Raw genomic sequence first — 20936 nt, forward strand, 5'->3', positions numbered from 1 at the left:
AAGGGGGATCCTGTGAGACAAAGTACCAGAGACATCGCTACAAGCATAAAACATACAGACATCACAATGACTCTAAACCTGTATCTTTCTATAATAACACTGAATGTAAATGGATTAAATGCGCCAACCAAAAGACATAGGGTATCAGAATGGATAAAAAAACAAGACCCATCTATTTGCTGTCTACAAGAGACTCATTTTAGACCTGAGGACACCTTCAGATTGAGAGTGAGGGGATGGAGAACTATTTATCATGTCACTGGAAGCCAAAAGAAAGCTGGAGTAGCCATACTTATATCAGACAAACTAGACTTTAAATTAAAGGCTGTAACAAGAGATGAAGAAGGGCATTATATAATAATTACAGGGTCTATCCATCAGGAAGAGCTAACAATTATAAATGTCTATGCGCCGAATACGGGAGCCCCCAAATATATAAAACAACTACTCATAAACATAAGCAACCTTATTGATAAGGATGTGGTAATTGCAGGGGACATTAACACTCCACTTACAGAAATGGATAGATCATCTAGACACATGGTCAATAAAGAAACAAGGGCCCTGAATGATACATTGGATCAGATGGACTTGACAGATATACTTAGAACTCTGCATCCCAAAACCACAGAATATACTTTCTTCTCAAGTGCACATGGAACATTCTCCAAGATAGATCACATACTGGGTCACAAAACAGCCCTTCATAAGTATACAAGAATTGAAATCATACCATGCATACTTTCAGACCACAATGCTATGAAACTTGAAATCAACCACAGGAAAAAGTCTGGAAAACCTCCAAAAGCATGGAGGTTAAGGAACACCCTACTAAAGAATGAGTGGGTCAACAGGCAATTAGAGAAGAAATTAAAAAATATATGGAAACAAACGAAAATGAAAATACAACAACCCAAACACTTTGGGATGCAGCGAAGGCAGTCCTGAGAGGAAAATATATTGCAATCCAGGCCTATCTCAAGAAACAAGAAAAATCCCAAATACAAAATCTAACAGCACACCTAAAGGAAATAGAAGCAGAACAGCAAAGACAGCCTAAACCCAGCAGAAGAAGAGAAATAATAAAGATCAGAGCAGACATAAACAATATAGAATCTAAAAAAACTGTAGAGCAGATCAACGAAACCAAGAGTTGGTTTTTTGAAAAAATAAACAAAATTGACAAACCTCTAGCCAGGCTTCTCAAAAAGAAAAGGGAGATGACCCAAATAGATAAAATCATGAATGAAAATGGAATCATTACAACCAATCCCTCAGAGATACAAACAATTATCAGGGAATACTATGAGAAATTATATGCCAACAAATTGGACAACCTGGAAGAAATGGACAAATTCCTAAACACCCACACGCTTCCAAAACTCAATCAGGAGGAAATAGAAAGCTTGAACAGACCCATCACCAGCAAAGAAATTGAATCGGTTATCAAAAATCTCCCAACAAATAAGAGTCCAGGACCAGATGGCTTCCCAGGGGAGTTCTACCAGACTTATTTAAAGCAGAGATAATACCTATCCTTCTCAGCTATTCCAAGAAATAGAAAGGGAAGGAAAACTTCCAGACTCATTCTATGAAGCCAGTATTACTTTGATTCCTAAACCAGACAGAGACCCAGTAAAAAAAGAGAACTACAGGCCAATATCCCTGATGAATATGGATGCAAAAATTCTCAACAAGATACTAGCAAATCGAATTCAACAGCATATAAAAAGAATTATTCACCATGATCAAGTGGGGTTCATTCCTGGGATGCAGGGCTGGTTCAACATTTGCAAATCAATCAACGTGATACATCACATTAATAAAAGAAAAGATAAGAACCATATGATCCTGTCAATTGATGCAGAAAAGGCCTTTGACAAGATTCAGCACCTTTCTTAATAAAAACCCTGGAGAAAGTCGGGATAGAAGGAACATACTTAAACATCATAAAAGCCATACATGAAAAGCCCACAGCTAACATCATCCTCAACGGGGAAAAACTGAGAGCTTTTTCCCTGAGATCAGGAACATGACAGGGATGCCCACTCTCACCGCTGTTGTTTAACATAGTGTTGGAAGTTCTAGCATCAGCAAGCAGACAACAAAAGGAAATCAAAGGCATCAAAATGGGCAAAGATGAAGTCAAGCTTTCACTTTTTGCAGATGACATGATACTATACATGGAAAATCCAATAGACTCCACCAAAAGTCTGCTAGAACTGATACATGAATTCAGCAAAGTTGCAGGATACAAAATCAATGTACAGAAGTCAGTTGCATTCTTATACACTAACAATGAAGCAACAGAAAGACAAATAAAGAAACTGATCCCATTCACAACTGCACCAAGAAGCATAAAATACCTAGGAATAAAGCTAACCAAAGATGTAACAGATCTGTATGCTGAAAACTATAGAAAGCTTATGAAGGTAATTGAAGAAGATATAAAGAAATGGAAAAACATTCTGTGCTCATGGATTGGAAGAATAAATATTGTCAAAATGTCAATACTACCCAAAGCTATCTACACACTCAATGCAATCCCAATCAAAATTGCACCAGCATTTTTCTCGAAACTGGAACAAGCAATCCTAAAATTCATATGGAACCACAAAAGGCCCCAAATAGCCAAAGTAATTTTGAAGAAGAAGACCAAAGAGGGAGGCATCACGATCCCAGACTTTAGCCTCTACTACAAAGCTGTCATCAAGACAGCATGGTATTGGCACAAAAACTGACACACAGACCAATGGAATAGAATAGAAACCCCCCCAGAACTAGACCCACAAACGTATGGCCAACTCATCTTTGACAAAGCAGGAAAGAACATCCAATGGAAAAAAGACAGTCTCTTTAACAAATGGTGCTGGGAGAACTGGACAGCAACATGCAGAAGGTTGAAACTAGACCACTTTCTCACACCATTCACAAAAATAAACTCAAAATGGATAAAGGACCTGAATGTGAGACAGGAAACCATCAAAACCCTAGAGGAGAAAGCAGGAAAAGACCTCTCTGACCTCAGCCGTAGCAATCTCTTACTTGACACATCCCCAAAGGCAAGGGAATTAAAAGCAAAAGTGAATTACTGGGACCTTATGAAGATAAAAAGCTTCTGCACAGCAAAGAAAACAACCAAGAAAACTAAAAGGCAACCAACGGAATGGGAAAAGATATTTGCAAATGACATATTGGACAAAGGGCTAGTATCTAAAATCGATAAAGAGCTCACCAAACTCCACACCTGAAAAACAAATAACCCAGTGAAGAAATGGGCAGAAAACATGAATAGACACTTCTCTAAAGAAGACATCCGGATGGCCAACAGGCACATGAAAAGATGCTCAATGTTGCTCCTTATCAGGGAAATACAAATCAAAACCACACTCAGATATCACCTCACGCCAGTCAGAGTGGCCAAAATGAACAAATCAGGAGACTATAGATGCTGGAGAGGATGTGGAGAAACGGGAACCCTCTTGCACTGTTGGTGGGAATGCAAATTGGTGCAGCCGCTCTGGAAAGCAGTGTGGAGGTTCCTCAGAAAATTAAAAATAGACCTACCCTATGACCCAGCAATAGCACTGCTAGGAATTTACCCAAGGGATACAGGAGTACTGATGCATAGGGGCACTTGTACCCCAATGTTTATAGCAGCACTCTCAACAATAGCCAAATTATGGAAAGAGCCTAAATGTTCATCAACGGATGAATGGATAAAGAAATTGTGGTTTATATACACAATGGAGTAGTACATGGCAATGAGAAAGAACGAAATATGGCCCTTTGTAGCAACGTGGATGGAACTGGAGAGTGTGATGCTAAGTGAAATAAGCCATACAGAGAAAGACAGATACCATATGTTTTCACTCTTATGTGGATCCTGAGAAACTTAACAGAAACCCATGGGGGAGGGGAAGAAAAAAAAAAAAAAGAGGTTAGAGTGGGAGAGAGCCAAAGCATAAGAGACTCTTAAAAACTGAGAACAAACTGAGGGTTGATGGGGGGTGGGAGGGAGAGGAGGTTGGGTGATGGGCATTGAGGAGGGCACCTTTTGGGATGAGCACTGGGTGTTGTATGGAAACCAATTTGACAATAAATTTCATATATTGAAAAAAGAAATAAAAAAATAAAAATAAAAATAAATAAAATAAAATGTATTTCAACTCCTAATGCATAAATGTCCATGGATGTAACTCCTGTAAACAAGAGTATTGGGGGGCGGGGGGGAGAGGGGGTTCTAAATTATAATTTTTAAGACCGTAAAGGGGTCCTCAGTAGGAGTGCCAGATTTAGCAAATAAAAATACAGCACACCCAGTTAAATCTGAATTTCAGATAAACAAATACTGCATGGGATACACCCATACCAAAATATTATCTGAAATTCAAATTTAATTTGGCATTCTGCATTTTACCTGCCAGTCCCATGCCTAAGGCCAAAAAGGTTGCAAAAGTCTGCCCTAGTAGGAGATCAGTTCCCCTAGTAGGAGATCAAGGGTCCAATTCCAGAAATCCCGGGTGGGGCACTTCCGGTCATGGGAGGGCAGGCCAGCGCCGCGCAGGCCCCGCCCATCGCCGGAAGTTTCCCAGGCCGGGTCCCGCCTCCGAGCCCACCTCCCGGCGCTGAGAGCCTCCGGGTGTAGGTGTCCTGGCAGAGCGGGTGGAACCGCCTTCCTGCCTCCAGGGGGCAGCGGCCGCGCTCTGGTCCCTTCGTGGACAGCTCGGCGCCCGCGCCGCTCTTCCTGTCGCTGGGAGTGGCGGGCCGACCAGCGGGCGGCCCGGGCCGGCGGTCGCCATTCCCGTGTCGCTGCGCCCGCGGGGGCCGCCCGAGCCCGCCACGATGCCACTGGGCCTGAAGCCTACCTGCAGCGTCTGCAAGACCACGTCGTCCTCTATGTGGAAGAAGGGCCCGCAAGGGGAGATCCTCTGCCACCACTGCACGGGCCGGGGCGGCGCGGGCGGCGGGGGCGCCGGCACAGGGGCGACTGGCGGGACGGGGGGCAGCAGCGGCGGTGGCAGCTTCGGCGCAGCGACCTTCGCTAGCACCTCTGCTGCCCCTCCGCAGAGCAACGGGGGCGGGGGCGGCAAGCAGGTGAGCTCCAATGGCCCCTCCCGCAGGCGGAGGCCGACTGGGCTTGAGGTGGGCGGAGGCCGGCGGGGCGGGGAGGGGGAGCGCACTGGGGCCTTCCTCGACCGTGGGACCCTGCTAGAGCGGGCCGCCTCCTCCCACCACGAAAAGATCTTCGTTGATTTGGCCCATCGTAAGCACCTTTTGTTATTTTCAGAAATTGAAAGTGTACAGAAAGTAAGAAAATTAAAAACCCTTCAGAAATCGCCCTCATTGTAATAACAGTTGCAGGAGTAACCAGACATCTCAATACACACACGTATACACAGACACTAAACAGGATCACGCTACTGGACCTTTCTCTGTTAAAGTGATTTTACCATTATGTCATATTAAGTAATATCATTGTCATTGCTTTAAATGGCAGCATAAGTATTCCATTGTAGGAAGTGCCATACCTAACCCACCCTCGCCCTGGAGAGTTCAGTCGTTAAGGGATGTTCACTACTATAAATGTCAACAAATCAATAGTTCTTGCCTTGGCCTAGACTTACTCGCACTCCTGCCCCCCTGCCCTTCTTTAAGTAGTTCACACGTTTTTGGAGGCTATGGAGATGCTTGCCCAGGGCGTTCTAATTAGCCCAGTTCCTGTGATTACCCAGCATAAAAGGAAAAGGTACATTTTTACTTAATTTTTATAAATCAGCATAAAGTGCGTACTCTGGAGTCATTGTAAAATGGTTGTATCGGGACAGCAGTCTTTCTATAAATTTATTTATCTTTTTTGTTCTTTAATTGTTTATATAACAGAGTAAGCAGGAAATTCACAGGAGGTCTGCTCGGCTGAGAAACACTAAATACAAATCTGCTCCAGCTGCTGAAAAGAAAGTTTCCACCAAAGGAAAAGGGAGAAGACATATTTTTAAATTAAAAAATGTAAGATGATTGTGGACAGTGTCTTTTACGGTAATGGCATTGTGTGTGTAGTGTGTCTGTCACTGCCTTCATCTCTCATTTGGACTTCGCTCTTGCAGTATTCTGGGGAGTGGTCCACACTACCTGAAAGGAAGTTAACACTGTTGCAGGAGGCTTACTGTTTATAGTTAATAATATCCTTTCTCTCTTTTTTAGCTTTTAATTGTTTCCACTGGGAAATATAAAATATGAGTCTAAAAGAAACCTAAGCCTCAAATGCATTTTATTGGGTCCTCTGTGCAAAGGAGGAGGTGGGATTATGGTTCTTGGTATCACCAGGTATATCAGGGAAAAAAAAAATTTCTTTTTATTCTTTAAAGATTGAAGTAAATAATACCGTAACTTATTCACTTACGTTTGTTATTACAGCCCCAGAAAATGTATCTTACTGATTTATGATGATCAGTTTGATGAATATGAATCAAATATTTTGCTAACCTTTTCTTCTTCTGCTATAAGAAAATAGATGGTTGACAGACTTGTGCTGGGGGTAGTTGAAAGCGCCTTTTTTTGCAGTTAAATACTCAGGATTTTTGTAAACACAAGGGGAAAATGGTCAAACACAAATGTAGGCTACTTTTTTTAAACCTTAGTATGGTGAAAAAAATAAAATAAAATAAACCTTAGTATGGTGTTCTTTCAGAACAGGAATGTTTCACTTACCTGCAAAGGCATTTCTGAAGTTGGTCATATTCATTTGTAAAACACAGAGGGGCCCTGCAGTATATTCTTGTGCAGATTGCAGATTCTTTTCCCATTGAGAAGAGTTGCCCCTAATTTACTTAAGACTTTTATAATTTAGTTTTCTTAAAATGAGGCATTTATTGACTAGACAAAGCATGTTAAGTAAATGTGCATTTGACTATAGTTGTGTCACTTAAACACATATTTTCCTCTCATGTGTGGCTGAATATGCCCTGCAGTTATTTCAGTATCAATTTCTCTAGCAACCCCTTTCTTCAAGGATGATGCCAAGACATATTTGGGGAGGCCTCGTTTTTGTGTTGTGGCACACAGCGTATACTGCAGCTTTAGAAGGGATTTCAGGAATGGTTGCGTGGTGACAAATTTACTAAGAACTCCCAAGGAAGCTTCATATAGCCTTAGTTCAGCCTTGCTAGAAAATTACTTCTGATGACAATGAGTATCCTAGTAGTTCCACAGATAAGCTGAGATGGAAAATGTCTTCAAAGGAGACACTTTTTCACCTTGTGTTCACCTACACATTTTTTATGACTTCCACTCCTATCATGCCCAGGCCATCGGAGCCAGGATATTTTTATAACTAGAATGTTAATATGTAATAAAGCTTTGAGAGTGCATGCAGTGGATCTAAGCAGCATAATCAGAAGCTTGCGCTTTGGTTCTCAGCAATTTTTAAGCTGCTGGTAGCAGAAATAGCCGTGGAAATATTCAAACTGCCTTGCCACTACATTCAGAAAATCATTTGTCTTTTTATTGCACTCCTTGTCAATAAATAGATTTAGGATTTCTGAAGTTACAGAATTCTCATAGATGGCTGGGAAAATGTCTATACACACTACACACATATAATAATACACTATTAATGTGCTAATATGTTTGCTTTTGTTTTTTTTCCTAGCCCATCAAAGCTCCTGAGTCTGTTTCCACTATAATCACTGCAGAATCGATCTTCTACAAGGTAAGCACCTGTAGGGTCACTGAGGGAAGATTTGGACCTGTTGTGTGATATGCTGCCAAATGTTGGGTTAGTCCAAAGGTCTCTGCTCCTCTGTACGGTATGTGATTATTTCTTGTTCTTTTCTAAACTATTTTCCCTCATAGGTGGCTGGTATAAGACATCTCATCCAGAGCTGAGGGGTAGTTGCTTATTGAAACGTGTTATTTTTAACTATTTTAAGTATCTCAAAATGCTAACGTATAGTGTGGAGTCATGAAAGAGTGAACCATCCTAGTCACTGTGACAGTCACTGTGTGAGAAGCAGAGTAGGGGCTTGGACTAGTAGAGATTGTATAGACCTGATATCTGGTGGGTAGAGGAGACACAGAGATTCTAAAATGCCTTTAAGGAGAAGTGAGAGGAATAAGGATAGTGGTGGTGATTAACATCTACTAGAAGTCCATGGTGAAAGAGTCCAAAATGTTTTGATACAAGAGTGAGGAAGTCAGGTTTCCTGGGATCCAAAGCCCACAGACATCTGCTACTCCGGAGAGACATGACCTATTGTTATTTTTTAACCAGAAGCCTTAGGAAAGCAGTTGCAACATAGAAAAGAGCCCCAAAACCTGCAGGCCTGGCACAGGCAGCAGCCATTAAATATTGTTGATGTTTTGGGGTCTGAATTATCTTTTGGGGGGCAGTGACACAAATTAGTGCTTCATACCTGACTGAAGTGGACCAAACGCTGAGAAACTCAAGTGTTATACTGTGTACCTTTTTTTTTTTTGTTAGCCTAGACTAACAGTCTGTATACACAGGCAAACATCTGTCCTGTATTTCCAGCCTTTCATCATTGTTAAGAATAAAATAGCTGAAGTTTAGCATGTGCTTGCTATGCATCAGCCACCGAGGTGAGCATGTCACATGCTTTACTTCATTCAGTCTCCTCCATGAAGTGCTGCTGTTATTCCCACTTTATGGATGAAAATAGTGAGGCACAGAGAAATTAATGAACTTGTCAAAGATAAAATAGTCAACAAGTCATGGAGCGAGCTCGGCTCCTGGCTGCACTGGCAAGTGGCTGTGTGGCAACCTCTCTTGTGTTTCTTCATCTATAAAATAGGGATTGTAAATAGCAGCTACCTCAGTGGGTCAAGCAAGATCATGTATGTTAAGCACTTAGCAGAGTAAGCACTCAATGAAGAGTAGAAATTGATATCCATCATGTTTTCAAATTTGTGTATCACTCTCACAGCTGAACATACAGTTTACAGATTGAGTCCAGAAGCAGCTGGTTTGGGGGGCACCTGGCTGGCTCAGTCAGAAGAGCATGTGGCTCTTGATCTTGGGGATCTCCACACTGGATGTGGGGTTTACTTAAATAAATAAACTTAAAAAAAAAAGAAGCAACTGGTTTGGCTAAGGATTTAGTGTACTAGTGATTTCCACGCATGTCTCAACTGACAAAAAGGCAATGGCATGTGGGACCTGTTATCACAAGTATCAGGATTTCTTATTGCTGTCTACCATCCACATTTGTTAAACAATAAGGACAAAGTGCAACAGATATTCGGGTAATGCTGCAGATATCATACCCAGTACTGCGAGGCCATCGCTGCAGTGCCACTGTGGTCAGCGCCAGGGCAGGAGAGTTAAAAGGTCACTGCCATCTGTTGAACTGGAGTCCAGATCAGGCATGCTAGGGGGAACTGAGTGGGAACCACTGGGTCTGATGGCCAAGAGTATGGGCAGCCAAGACCCCAGATGGTTAAATGGCCTTCCTGTGGGAAAAGAGCTCCATGAACCACTCTGCTTACTCCTAATCCAGTGTTCTTCAGTATATTGTGTTGACCTTCTTTCTTGTCTGCCAAAAACCCTGAAACCTCCCTGCAAATGAAGGGACTCTTTAGATCAAGTACCTTAGTCACGTCCATTGCTCTATGTAGGTACATACACAACACATGTTAATAAACACTTACCATGTGCCAGGTACTGCTTGCCATTGGAATCTTTCACCAAGATATTGTCTTTGCCTTGCAGTTCTGCTTTCACATGATTATATATTTTGAGTTAATATTCATTAAGCATATATTTGAGTGCCTATGATAAGCAAGGTCCTGTTTTTTTATGTGTGAAAAAACAAACTAATCATTGGTAATTTGGGAATAATGATTCTATGTGTAGACAAAGTAAACCATAAGTGTAAAGTATTTATATGACAAAGAACTTTGAGTAGTGTCTACAAGGACCAGATGATGATGGATGTGAACTAGGAAGTAGCAGATGGTAGCCCCCATTAACCCTACCTGTCCATAGTGATCTACATACAGCAGTCAGCCTTAGACACATGAATGAAGTATCCACCTGGAGAAACTCCTGTCACAGTTCACTCACTGCAAGTATTTCTTCAGAATTATTTTTAGGGTTGAGACGCACAATATCTTTAATGGCTTTACCGGCTGCCAAGGCCCTATTTTGAGTGAAGCAGTGATAAATCACACTTGGTTCCTGCAAGTCAAGGATTCCTTCACCAGCTGAGAACCACACGTACCTAAGGAAGTGCTGAGTATCATTTGGATCAGCCATTATAGGTGTTGGAAGGAGAGATTATTTCCTTTTCAAGACCTAGGGGAGAAAACATAACAACAGATAGCAGACAGTCATAGGGAGGGCTAGACACAGGACATGCACAGATTAGTTAGTTGGCTGTGAAGTAGAGTGGGGATAAGACATGAGGCCTTGAGGAGCACCTGGGTGGCTCAGTCGGTTAAGCATCCAACTTTGACTCAAGTCATGATCTCGCAGTCTGTGAGTTGGAGCGTCAGGCTCTGTGCAGACAGCTCAGAATCTGGAGCCTGCTTCTGATTCTGTGTCTCCCATTCTCTCTGCACTCCCCCCCAAAGATAAACATTAAAAAAATAAATATAAATAAAAAATACATTAAAAAAAGACATACAGGTAATTGTCTTGTGGGAGGATATCAAAGTGAATGGGAAAAGACCTATCCTGAAGACTGACTATAATCAGAAGAGTTTCTGTCATTTCTTTGGGTTTGAATTTGTCATGTCCGTTTTCTTTATGGACGCCAATGAGGGAGATGTGTAGAGCATATTCTCATCCAGGAAGCAATGCTTTTCAGTACAGGACAGAGAAGGACCACTGAGCTGATAAAGGAGCCCCAGCTGCGTTCTCTGCCTTATGTAGCCTTCAGCAAGTCTGATATAAAAATCTGATATGAAAATTCTGATATGAAATCAAAGTGTCATTATAAATAATAAATGTTTCCTCCAGATGCAAGTTTCATGTGTGTGTAATTTTCATTCAAGAGTGAAAAACTTCAGGATTGGCATCAACAGTGTAAATGTTGATGCATATTAGACCATCTCAAAGGTGTTTTACTGACCACTTTGCAAACTGTTTATTTCATGTTAAGGAGGTTTCAGTTCATAGCTGTGGTTTTTATTTTCACTTCAAATATGGGGTTATCTTCTGTCTCCCCCAGGGAGTCTATTACCAAATTGGAGACGTTGTTTCTGTGATTGATGAACAAGATGGAAAGCCCTACTATGCTCAGATCAGGGGCTTCATCCAGGACCAGTATTGCGAGAAGAGTGCCGCACTGACGTGGCTCATTCCCACCCTCTCTAGCCCCCGGGGCCAGTTTGATCCTGCATCCTACATCATCGGTGAGTATGACAAGTGGCACAGGTAAGTCTCCACTATTACATAAAGGAATGTATTAGTCTGCTCAGGCTGCCATAACAAAATAGCACAGGCTGAGTGCCATAAACACAAAACCTGTTTTCTCACAATGCTGGAGGCCAGAAGTTGAAGATCAAGGTGCTGTCAAGATCACTTTCTGATAAGAGCTTTCTTCCTGGCTTGTAGGCACCACCTTCTCCCTAAGACCTCAAATGGCCTTTCCTCTGTGTGTGCACACTCCTAGTGTCTCTTCCTCTCCTTAGAAGAACATCAGTCCTAGCAAATCAGGGCTCTACCCTATGACCTCATTTTTTTTTCATTAACTTGTTTTTTTTTTTTAATTTTTTTAAATTTACATCCAAATTAGTTAGCATATAGTACAACAATGATTTCAGGACTAGATTCTTTAGTGCCCCTTACCCATTAAACCCATCCCCCCTCCCACAACCCCTCCAGTAACCCTCAGTTTGTTCTCCATATTGAAGAGTCTCTTCTGTTTTGTCCCCCTCCCTGTTTTTATATTATTTTTGCTTCCCTTCTCTCATGGTCATCTGTTTTGTCTCTTAAAGTCCTCATATGAGTTAAGTCATATGATTTTTGTCTTTCTCTGACTAATTTCACTTAGCATAATACCTCCCAACTCCATCCATGTAGTTGCAAATGGCAAGATTTCATTCTTTTTAATTGCCGAGTAATATTCCATTGTATATATATACACCACATCTTCTTTATCCATTCATCCATCGATGGACATTTGGGCTTTTTCCAAACTTTGGCTGTTGTTGATAGTGCTGCCATAAACATTGGGGTGCGTGTGTCCCTTAGAGACAGCACACCTGTATCCCGTGGATAAATGCCTAGTAGTGCAATTGCTGGGTCGTAGGGTAGTTCTATTTTTAGTTTTTTGAGGAACCTCCATACTGTTTTCCAGAGTGGCTGCACCAGCTTGCATTTCCACCTATGACCTCATTTAACCTTAATTATCTCCCTAAAGGCCCCATCTCTAAACACCATCACTTCAGGGGTTAGGACCTCAACATATGAATTTGTGGGACTATAACTCAGTCCATGGCAAAGAAACATAAGCATCATTAAATGTTAAAAAGGAAAGAACTTGATAGAAAATATGAAAGATATTTTATGTGGTTGGGGTTTGAGTGCTATCAGTTTTTGAGTTAGGGCAATACATACCTACTAACAAGTGATGTGGATAAGATTTTTCTGAGCGACCCAGGTTAAACTCTATTAAAAGAATTTATTGCTCAGGAGTTAGGCTTATTTAGGCATATTGACTTATAAAAATCTAGTTAAAAATAATTTGAAAAGCAACTGTCTCTATTATTTCTGGCATCTTAACAAATTTTCATTACGTATCCCTCCACATGTCACACATATTCATCCTAGACGTTTATGATGTCATTGTGTACAGTTGGAATGGCAGCCACTGTACTTTTATGCATTTCAAAGCTGACAAAAGAAGTGGTATAAATGTTTCTCATAGACTTGCAGGAAGAAGTTGCTGATTAATACAGTTTAAAACGTGTTCAGAGTTTTTAAATTACCCCATATTTTCAACCTTTCTGCAGTGAACTTGCATTACTTTTCGTATGAAGGGTTTTTCGTTTTTTCCAGAGAGAACTCAGGGACAAATAACTACTGCTGTTATTCTCACCTATGGGTGAAGCTTGATACACAATCAGTTCTAAGTCTTCTGCTTGTAGGTACATAGAAGAGTGGACTTTCATCTCCCTGACTTCTAGGACTGGGTTCTCAGCAGAGGCGGTGATGTGAAGAATCACCGCTGGGGCTCCTCTCCCACCTCCTCCTCTAATCCTCAGATACTAGAGTGGGAAGTATGGCATAGAGATTCAGAACACAGGTGCTGGCGCCAGACTGTCTGGGTTCATAGCCAAGCACTTACTAGTTGTGTGGCCCTGAGCAAGTTCCTTAATCTCTCTTGCCTCATTTTCCTGATACATAGTACAGGAATAATAATAGTGCCTTCCTCCAAGCAAAGTTGTGAGGACTCAAAGTATCCGTGTATGTGTAGTACTTAGAACAGTATGGGCACATGATAATAAACACTGGTGTGCTAATATTTTTAGAGTCCTTCCTATATTGAGTCACTGTTCGGGGGAGTTAAACAGGTAAAGTAGAAAAAGTAGTGGAGAGTGACTTCAGAGTAATACATGTGTCAAGGACTAATGTCAGGTCACCAGAGTGGTTTGCCCTACCATTTAGGAATTTTAACCCTTTGTGAAAATGACATATATGTTCGAAAGATATTTAATCTTTCCACTGACTGCCTTTTAGGACCAGAGGAGGATCTTCCAAGGAAGATGGAATACTTGGAATTTGTGTGTCACGCACCTTCTGAATATTTCAAGTCACGTTCATCACCATTTCCCACGGTTCCAACCAGACCAGAGAAGGGCTATATATGGACTCATGTTGGACCTACTCCTGCAATCACTATTAAGGAAACAGTTGCCAACCATTTGTAGTTTAGAAAGTAAAACTTACTTCCAGTTATCTTGGATTCATAGTACTCTAAGACTTGCCACATATTTCTTTCATGAAATTCCTAGATGGAAAGAAGACTAAGAAGTTTTTCCCTACTACCCAGTAACCAGTAGCTTATTTATTACTAGTCACTTGGAAAGTGAAAAGGGATAACAAGGAATTAAATTACAGGCAAAGGCTATAATTTCCAGGGAGACCATTAGGAACAGGTGGTGTCTATTTTTCTCCATGGATTGTATTTCTCTAAATGGATTGTATTTTTCTACAAGAACAAAACAGTAATTAAGGTTTAGATTTCTGACTAAGGACTTAAATAAAATATAGCTATGACCAACTGTATCTATCACAAAGTTACACAAGCTTTATTTTCTCATCTAGAAAATGCTAGGTACACTCTTGGCCACTTAAACCTTAAAGAAACTGATAGGTGGATGATTGTATTAGCCTGGGCTTTTTAAAACTTTATTCTGCAGCAAACAGATTCAGAATTATTTTGTTGATCTTAACAGAGCTGCTCATTCTTCATTGTTTTTACCTCCCTTTCTCAAACTAAGGTTTCCAATCAAACAATAAAATTTTGTAGAGCAGACTGAACTTCATGAAAAGCACATAGGAGACACCTAGTGTTCAGGCATCCCACTTGGTAGTTTCTTGACTACCATTAGAACAACCTTTTGGCAGTCATAAAAATGATTAATGGGCCATAAGCATTTAATATCTTCAAAAAGTCTACCATCTGCTATAGAGTCATAGTAACAGGCCTAAAACAAAGTCTTAGACTTAGAAGCCCTGTTTTCTATGAAATTGTCCAGAATTCAGGTATAAGTTTTACTTCAAATGCAGGCCAGCTAAGTAAGGGGACAACAGTATGAAAATGGGAAGAAGTGGGGGCCATACACTCGTGCCTCCAATTCTGTCGTGACTTAACCAGCATTTTTCAACTCCAGGAAAATTTGTCAGAATCTTAATCATAGTGATTTTGAGTTGTAGCAGTTTTACCTGTTCACATTTTTCTACACAGTGATGGTTTGTATGTTAGAAGCAAGCAACTGTAGATAGCTCTATGTACATAGTTATCTCTACAAAAGTTACAGTAAAATTTGTTGTAAATACTATTGTAAATAGCTAAGTGCCAATATTCAAACTTTTGGATTAAAATGTATTTTTCATATTGTATTCACTTTGGATTTATTTCATTTAAACATTTAAATGTGGGGCTTTCTAATGGTATAAATAGAAAACACCAAGGTTATACTCTTAATTTGGAGCAACAGATTGATCAACATATACTTGATTTTAGGAAAATTTCAAAGAATGGCTATTTGGGAAAAGAAATACTTAATGTAAGATACTTATTAAAATGTAAAAATAATGGGGTGGCCTGGCTGGTTCAGTCAGGGGAGCATGGTACTCTTGGTCCTGGGGTTGTAAGTTCAAGCCTCATGTTGGGTGTAGAGATTCCTTAAAATCTTTTAAAAATTAATTAATAAAGTTAGGAAATATTGAAAAAACAATAAATACCATGTGTTTATAAATTGGTAAATACTTGTGTAGTATCTTTTAAAATAAAGATTGAATTTTCACTTTCTTCCTCAACAGACTTTACAGACTGAGCTAGCCAGGTACCCCCCAAAATTTTTAAATTTCTATCTGTCAGTAAAATGTGTATACAAAATTAAAACCAGGGTGCCTGGATGACTCAGTCAATTGAGCATCCAGCTCTTGATTTTGGCTCAGGTTATGATCTCCCAGTGTGTAGGATCATACCCCAAGTCAGGATCCGTGCTGACAGTGAGGATCCTGCTTGGAATTCTCTCTCTCCTTCTCTCTCTGCCCCTCCCATGTGCACATACTCTCTGTCAAAAAAATAAAATAAACTTAAAAAAAAATTAAAAACCAAGGGGAGGAGCCAAGACGGCAGAACAGCATGGAAGGTTTTTTTTTTTGTGTGTCTCTTAGCCATGAAATACAGCCAGATCAATGTTAAACCATCCTGCACACCTAGAAAACTGATTGGAGTATTAGCACAACAATCTACACAACCTGAACCACAGAACTCAGCAGGTACGAGGCACAGAGAGGTGAACAGGAGAGAGAAACCATGGAGGGCAGGGAGCTGTTTTTGCTTGCAAAGAGAGGACAAAGATGGGCGATAGTATGGGAAAGCCCTCCCCCCACCCCAACACCAAAAGCAACTGGAGAGAAAGTGGAAAAGTGAAAACAGCCACAAGGACTGAACTAAAAGGGGAGAAAGGAGAGCGTTTAAATTCCATTAAGACTCTATAAACAGGGGTAGCACAGAGTCTGAAACACCGCAAGTCAATACCTGACAGTGCTCTGGCGAGAAGGGCAAATCCCCAGGAGCAGAGTGAATCCAGGGGTCCTTGAGCCACATGGGGAGAGGCGATTCCACTGCAGGGAGGTTGTTTGGTAGAGACTGTGTGGCTCCCCCCACAGGCAAAGGCCCCGGTGGACCCTGGAAAACAACAATATTTGCTGATGTTGGAACAAGATTGTTAAGGGTTAAGCCTGGTGCCAGATGTGTGTTGTGATTTTCCATAATCCATGAAACACTGCTGCTACACGATCCCATGAACTTGTATTGGGTCAGGCTGCCACCCAACTGCAGTCTCTGGCCATTGGCAACAGCATGGTCCTGCAAACATTCCTGGGTGTGGCCGGCACTCAGCCTTGCTCAGTGAGACCCTCCCCCAGAGGGTCAGAACAGGTCAAAGCTTCCGTCCCTCAGAAGCAAGGGGCAGGAAAAACAGCCACAATTGAGATAAAACTCAGGAGGGAGGTGCCACCTGGCAACCTGATGGCTTGGTCACAGACTGTAAAAGCAGGGAGTGGATGGAAGCCAGAGACAAAGGATGGGTACGCGATTGCTGGTTGGGGAGAGCAGAGTTACGATACTAGACACTGGGTAGCTGGGTGACACCATTTCCACCCCTCCCCACACATGTGCTTACACACCTACAAGCACCACAACAATCCACCCCAGTAAGCTAAGCAGCGCCATCTAGTGGGGAACGGAGCCGTTGCACTAAGCCCCCCAAATTGGGCCAACCTTGCTCTTCAGGAACACCACATGTCTCTCTGTCTGGTTAGTGTCCGGAATATAAAGTGCCTAACAACTTGACTTCAACGGGAAAACAATGTAATTTCACGAATTTCAGTCCGTTTGCTGGTCCATCTATTAATTTTCTTTTTTTCTTTTTCATTTCTTTTTCATGAATACAGAAAGAGAAAAAAATTATTTTTATGTTCAATTTTTATTAAAAATATTTTTATTTTTTCTACTATATTGTTTAATTCTTTGTAAATATTTCAAATTCTATTTTACTTCCATCATTTCATTTTATTCTATTTCATTGTATTCATTTTCTCAAATTTTCAAACATTTTCCTTTTATTTTTTCCACTTTTTCTCTAATCTATCAAGCTCCTTTAAACACCCAGACCAAAACACACCTAGGATCTAGCATCATTTATTTGATTTGTGTGTGTGTGTGCGTGTGTGTGTGTGTGTTATTTTAAATTTTTTAATTTTAATTTTTTTACCTTATTAATTTCTTTTCTTCCTTCAAAATGATGAAACGAAGGAATTCACCCCAAAAGCAAGAGCAGGAAGAAACGACAGCCAGGGACTTACTCAACACAGATACAAGCAAGAAGTCTGAACCAGAATTTAAAATTATGATGATAAGAATACCAGCTGGGGTCGAAAATAGATTAGAATCCCTTGCTGCAGAGATAAAGAAGGAAAAGCTAGTCAAGATGAAATAAAAAATGCCACAACTGAGCTGCAATCTCGAGTGGATGCCACAGCAGCATGGATGGATGAGGCAGAACAGCGAATCAGTGATAAAGAGGACAAACTTGGGGCGCCTGGGTGGCTTGGTCGGTTGAGCGTCCGACTTCGGCTCAGGTCATGATCTCACGGTCCGTGGTTTCGAGCCCCGCGTCGGGCTCTGTGTTGACAGCTCAGAGCCTGGAGCCTGTTTCAGATTCTGTGTCTCCCTCTCTCTGTGACCCTTCCCCATTCATGCTCTGTCTCTCTCTGTCTCAAAAATAAATAAAAGTTAAAAAAAAAAAAAAAAGAGGACAAACTTATGGAGAATAATGAAGCAGAAAAAAAGAGGGAGACTAAGGCAAAAGAGCACGATTAAGTATTAGAGAAATCAGTGACTTATTAAAAAGGAACAACATTAGAATCATAGGGGGGGTCCAAGAAGATTAAGAGAGGGGAAAAAGGGGTGGAAGCATTATGTGAGCAAATCACAGCAGAAAACTTTCCTTAGCTGGGGAAAGACACAGACATCAAAATCCAGGAAGCACAGAGGACTCCCGTAAGATTCAACAAAAACCGACCATCAGCAAGGCATATTATAGTCAAATTCACAAAATACTCAGGCAAGGAAAGGATCATGAAAGCAGCAAGGGGAAAAAAGTCCTTAACCTACAAGGGAAGACAGATCAGGTAGGTTTGCAGCAGACCTAGCCACAGAAACTTGGCAGGCCAGAAAGGAGTGGCAGGATATATTCAACGTGCTGAATCAGAAAAATATGCAGCCAAGAATTCTTTATCCAGTAGGCTGTCATTCAAAATGGAGGGAGAGATTAAAAGTTTCCCACACAAACAAATATTAAAGGAGCTTGGGACCACTAAATCAGCCCTGCAAGAAATTTTTAGGGGGAGTTTCTGAGGGGATAAAAGTCGAAGAGAAAAGAGAGAGACAGACAGACAGACAGACAGACCAAAAACTACAAAGGTCCTAGAAAGGACCAGAGAACACCACCAGACACTCCAACTCTATAAGAAACATAATGGCAATAAATTCATATCTTTCAGTACTCACTCTAAACGTCAAAGGACTAAATGCTCCAATCAAAAGACATAGGGTAACAGAATGGATAAGAAAACGAGATCCATCTATATGTGCTGTTTACAAGAGACCCACTTTAGACCTAACGACACCTTCAGACTGAAAGTAAGGGGATGGAGAACCCTCTATCATGCTAACGGTCACCAAAAGAAAGCCAGAGTAGCCATACTTATATCAGACAATCTAGACTTTAAAATAAAGACTGTAACAAGAGATGAAGAATGGCATTATATCATAATTAAGGGGTCTACCCACCAAGAAGACCTGACAATTGTAAACATGTATGCTCCAAATGTGAGAGCACCCAAATAGATAAATCAATTAGCCACAAACATAAAGAAACTCATTGATAACAATACCATAATAGTAGGGGACTTCAACACCCCACTGACAACAATGGACAGATCATCTAAACACAAAATCAACAAGGAAACAATGGCTTTGAATGACACACTGGACCCGATGGACTTAACAGAGATAGTCAAAACATTTCATCCTAAAGCAGTGGAATAGACATTCTTCTTCAGTGCACATGGAACGTCCTCCAGAATACATCACATACTGGGACACAAATCAGCCCTCAACAAGTACAAAAAAGTCGAGATCATACCATGCATATTTTCAGACCACAACACCATGAAACTCGTAATCAACAACCAGAAAAAACTTGGAAAGATAACAAATACTTGGAGACGAAAGAACATCCTACTGAAGAATGAGTGGGCTAAACAAGAAGTTAAAGAGGAAGTTAAAAAGTACATGGAAGCCAATGAAAATGATAACACCACAGCCCACAACCTCCAGGACACAGCAAAGGCAGTCATAGGAGGGAAGTATATAGCAATCCAGGCCTTCCTAAAGAGGTAAGGAAGGTCTCTGATACACAGCCTAACCTTACACCTTAAGGAGCTGGAAAAAGATCAGCAAGATAAAACCCCAAACCAGCAGAAGACAGGAAATAATAAAGATTAGGGCAGAAATCCATGCTATCGAACCCAAAAAAACCCAGTAGAACAGATCAATGAAACCAGAAGCTGGTTCTTTGACAGAATTAACAAAATTGATAAACCCCTGGCCGGTCTGATCAAACGGAAAAAGGAAAGGACCCAAACAAATAAAATCAAGAATGAAAGAGGAGAGATCACCTCCAACACAGCAGAAATAAAAACAATAATAAGAGAATATTATGAGCAATTATATGCCAATAAAATGGACAATCTGGAAGAAATGGACAAATTCCTAGAAACATATAAACTACCAAAACTGAAACAGGAAGAAGTAGAAAATTTGAACAGTACCATAACCAGTAAAGAAACTGAACAAACAAAACAAAACAAAAACAAACAAAACAAACAAACAAAAAACCCAAGAGTCCAGGGCCAGATGGCTCTCCGGGGGAATTCTACCAAACATTTAAGCAAGAGTTAACACCTATTCTCTTGAAGCTGTTTCCAAAAATAGAAATGTAAGGAAAACTTCTAAACTCTTTCTATGAAGCCAGCATTACCTTGATTCCAAAACCAAAGACCCCACTAAGAAGGAGAACTATAGACCAATTTCCCTAATGAACATGGAGGCAAAAAGTCCTCAACAAGGTATTAGCCAACTGGATCCAACAATACATTAAAAAAATTATGCACTATGACAAAGTGGGATTGATACCTGCGATGCAGGGCTGGTTCAATATCTGCAACACAATCAGTGTGATTCTTCACATCAATAAAAGAAAGGACAAGAACCACATGATCCTCTCCATAGATGCAGAGAAAGCATTTGACAAAATACAGCATCCTTTCTTGATAAAAACCCTCAGGAAAGTAGGGATAGAAGGAGCATACCTCGAGATCAGAAAAGCCATATATGAACGACCTGCCGCTAATATCATCCTCAATGGGGAGAAACTGAGAGCTTTCCCCCTAAAGTCAGGAACAAGATAGGGCTGTCCACTGTCGCCACTGTATTCAACACAGTGTTGGAAGTCTTAGCCTCAGTAATCAGACAGCACAAAGCAATAAAAGGCATCCAAATTGGCCAGGAGGAGGTCAAACTTTCACTCTTCGCAGATGACATGATACTCTATGTGGAAAACCCAAAAGATTCCACCAAAACAAACAAACACACAAACAAACAAAC

At 40.8% G+C, this 20936-nt stretch overlaps 1 protein-coding gene across 2 annotated transcripts; it reads left to right on the forward strand.

Annotated features, from left to right (window-relative positions):
* The first annotated feature begins 4766 nt into the window (after positions 1 to 4766).
* GATAD1 (GATA zinc finger domain containing 1) lies at positions 4767 to 15091 on the forward strand. Of its 2 annotated transcripts, none has more exons than XM_042917652.1 (5): positions 4767 to 5097; positions 5884 to 6009; positions 7652 to 7711; positions 11193 to 11376; positions 13706 to 15091. In XM_042917652.1, exons 1-5 carry the CDS (start codon positions 4846 to 4848, stop codon positions 13894 to 13896), a joined length of 813 nt encoding a protein of 270 aa, XP_042773586.1. In that variant the 5' UTR covers positions 4767 to 4845; the 3' UTR covers positions 13897 to 15091. The 2 variants fall into 2 exon arrangements, with proteins under 2 accessions (XP_042773586.1, XP_042773598.1); XM_042917664.1 differs by having other exon boundaries at positions 11193 to 11398; positions 13706 to 13856.
* Positions 15092 to 20936: the final 5845 nt, after the last annotated feature.

This window comes from Panthera leo, chromosome A2 (genome assembly GCF_018350215.1).
Source record: "Panthera leo isolate Ple1 chromosome A2, P.leo_Ple1_pat1.1, whole genome shotgun sequence".
Taxonomy (NCBI): domain Eukaryota; kingdom Metazoa; phylum Chordata; class Mammalia; order Carnivora; family Felidae; genus Panthera; species Panthera leo.

Excerpts from the sequence above, each read along its gene's own strand:
- GATAD1 (XM_042917652.1), top strand. The coding sequence starts at position 4,846 with ATGCCACTGGGCCTGAAGCCTACCTGCAGCGTCTGCAAGACCACGTCG. Across the intron at positions 6,010-7,651 it reads ATATTTTTAAATTAAAAAAT|CCCATCAAAGCTCCTGAGTC; the intron begins GTAAGATGATTG and ends TTTTTTTCCTAG. Across the intron at positions 11,377-13,705 it reads TCCTGCATCCTACATCATCG|GACCAGAGGAGGATCTTCCA; the intron begins GTGAGTATGACA and ends ACTGCCTTTTAG.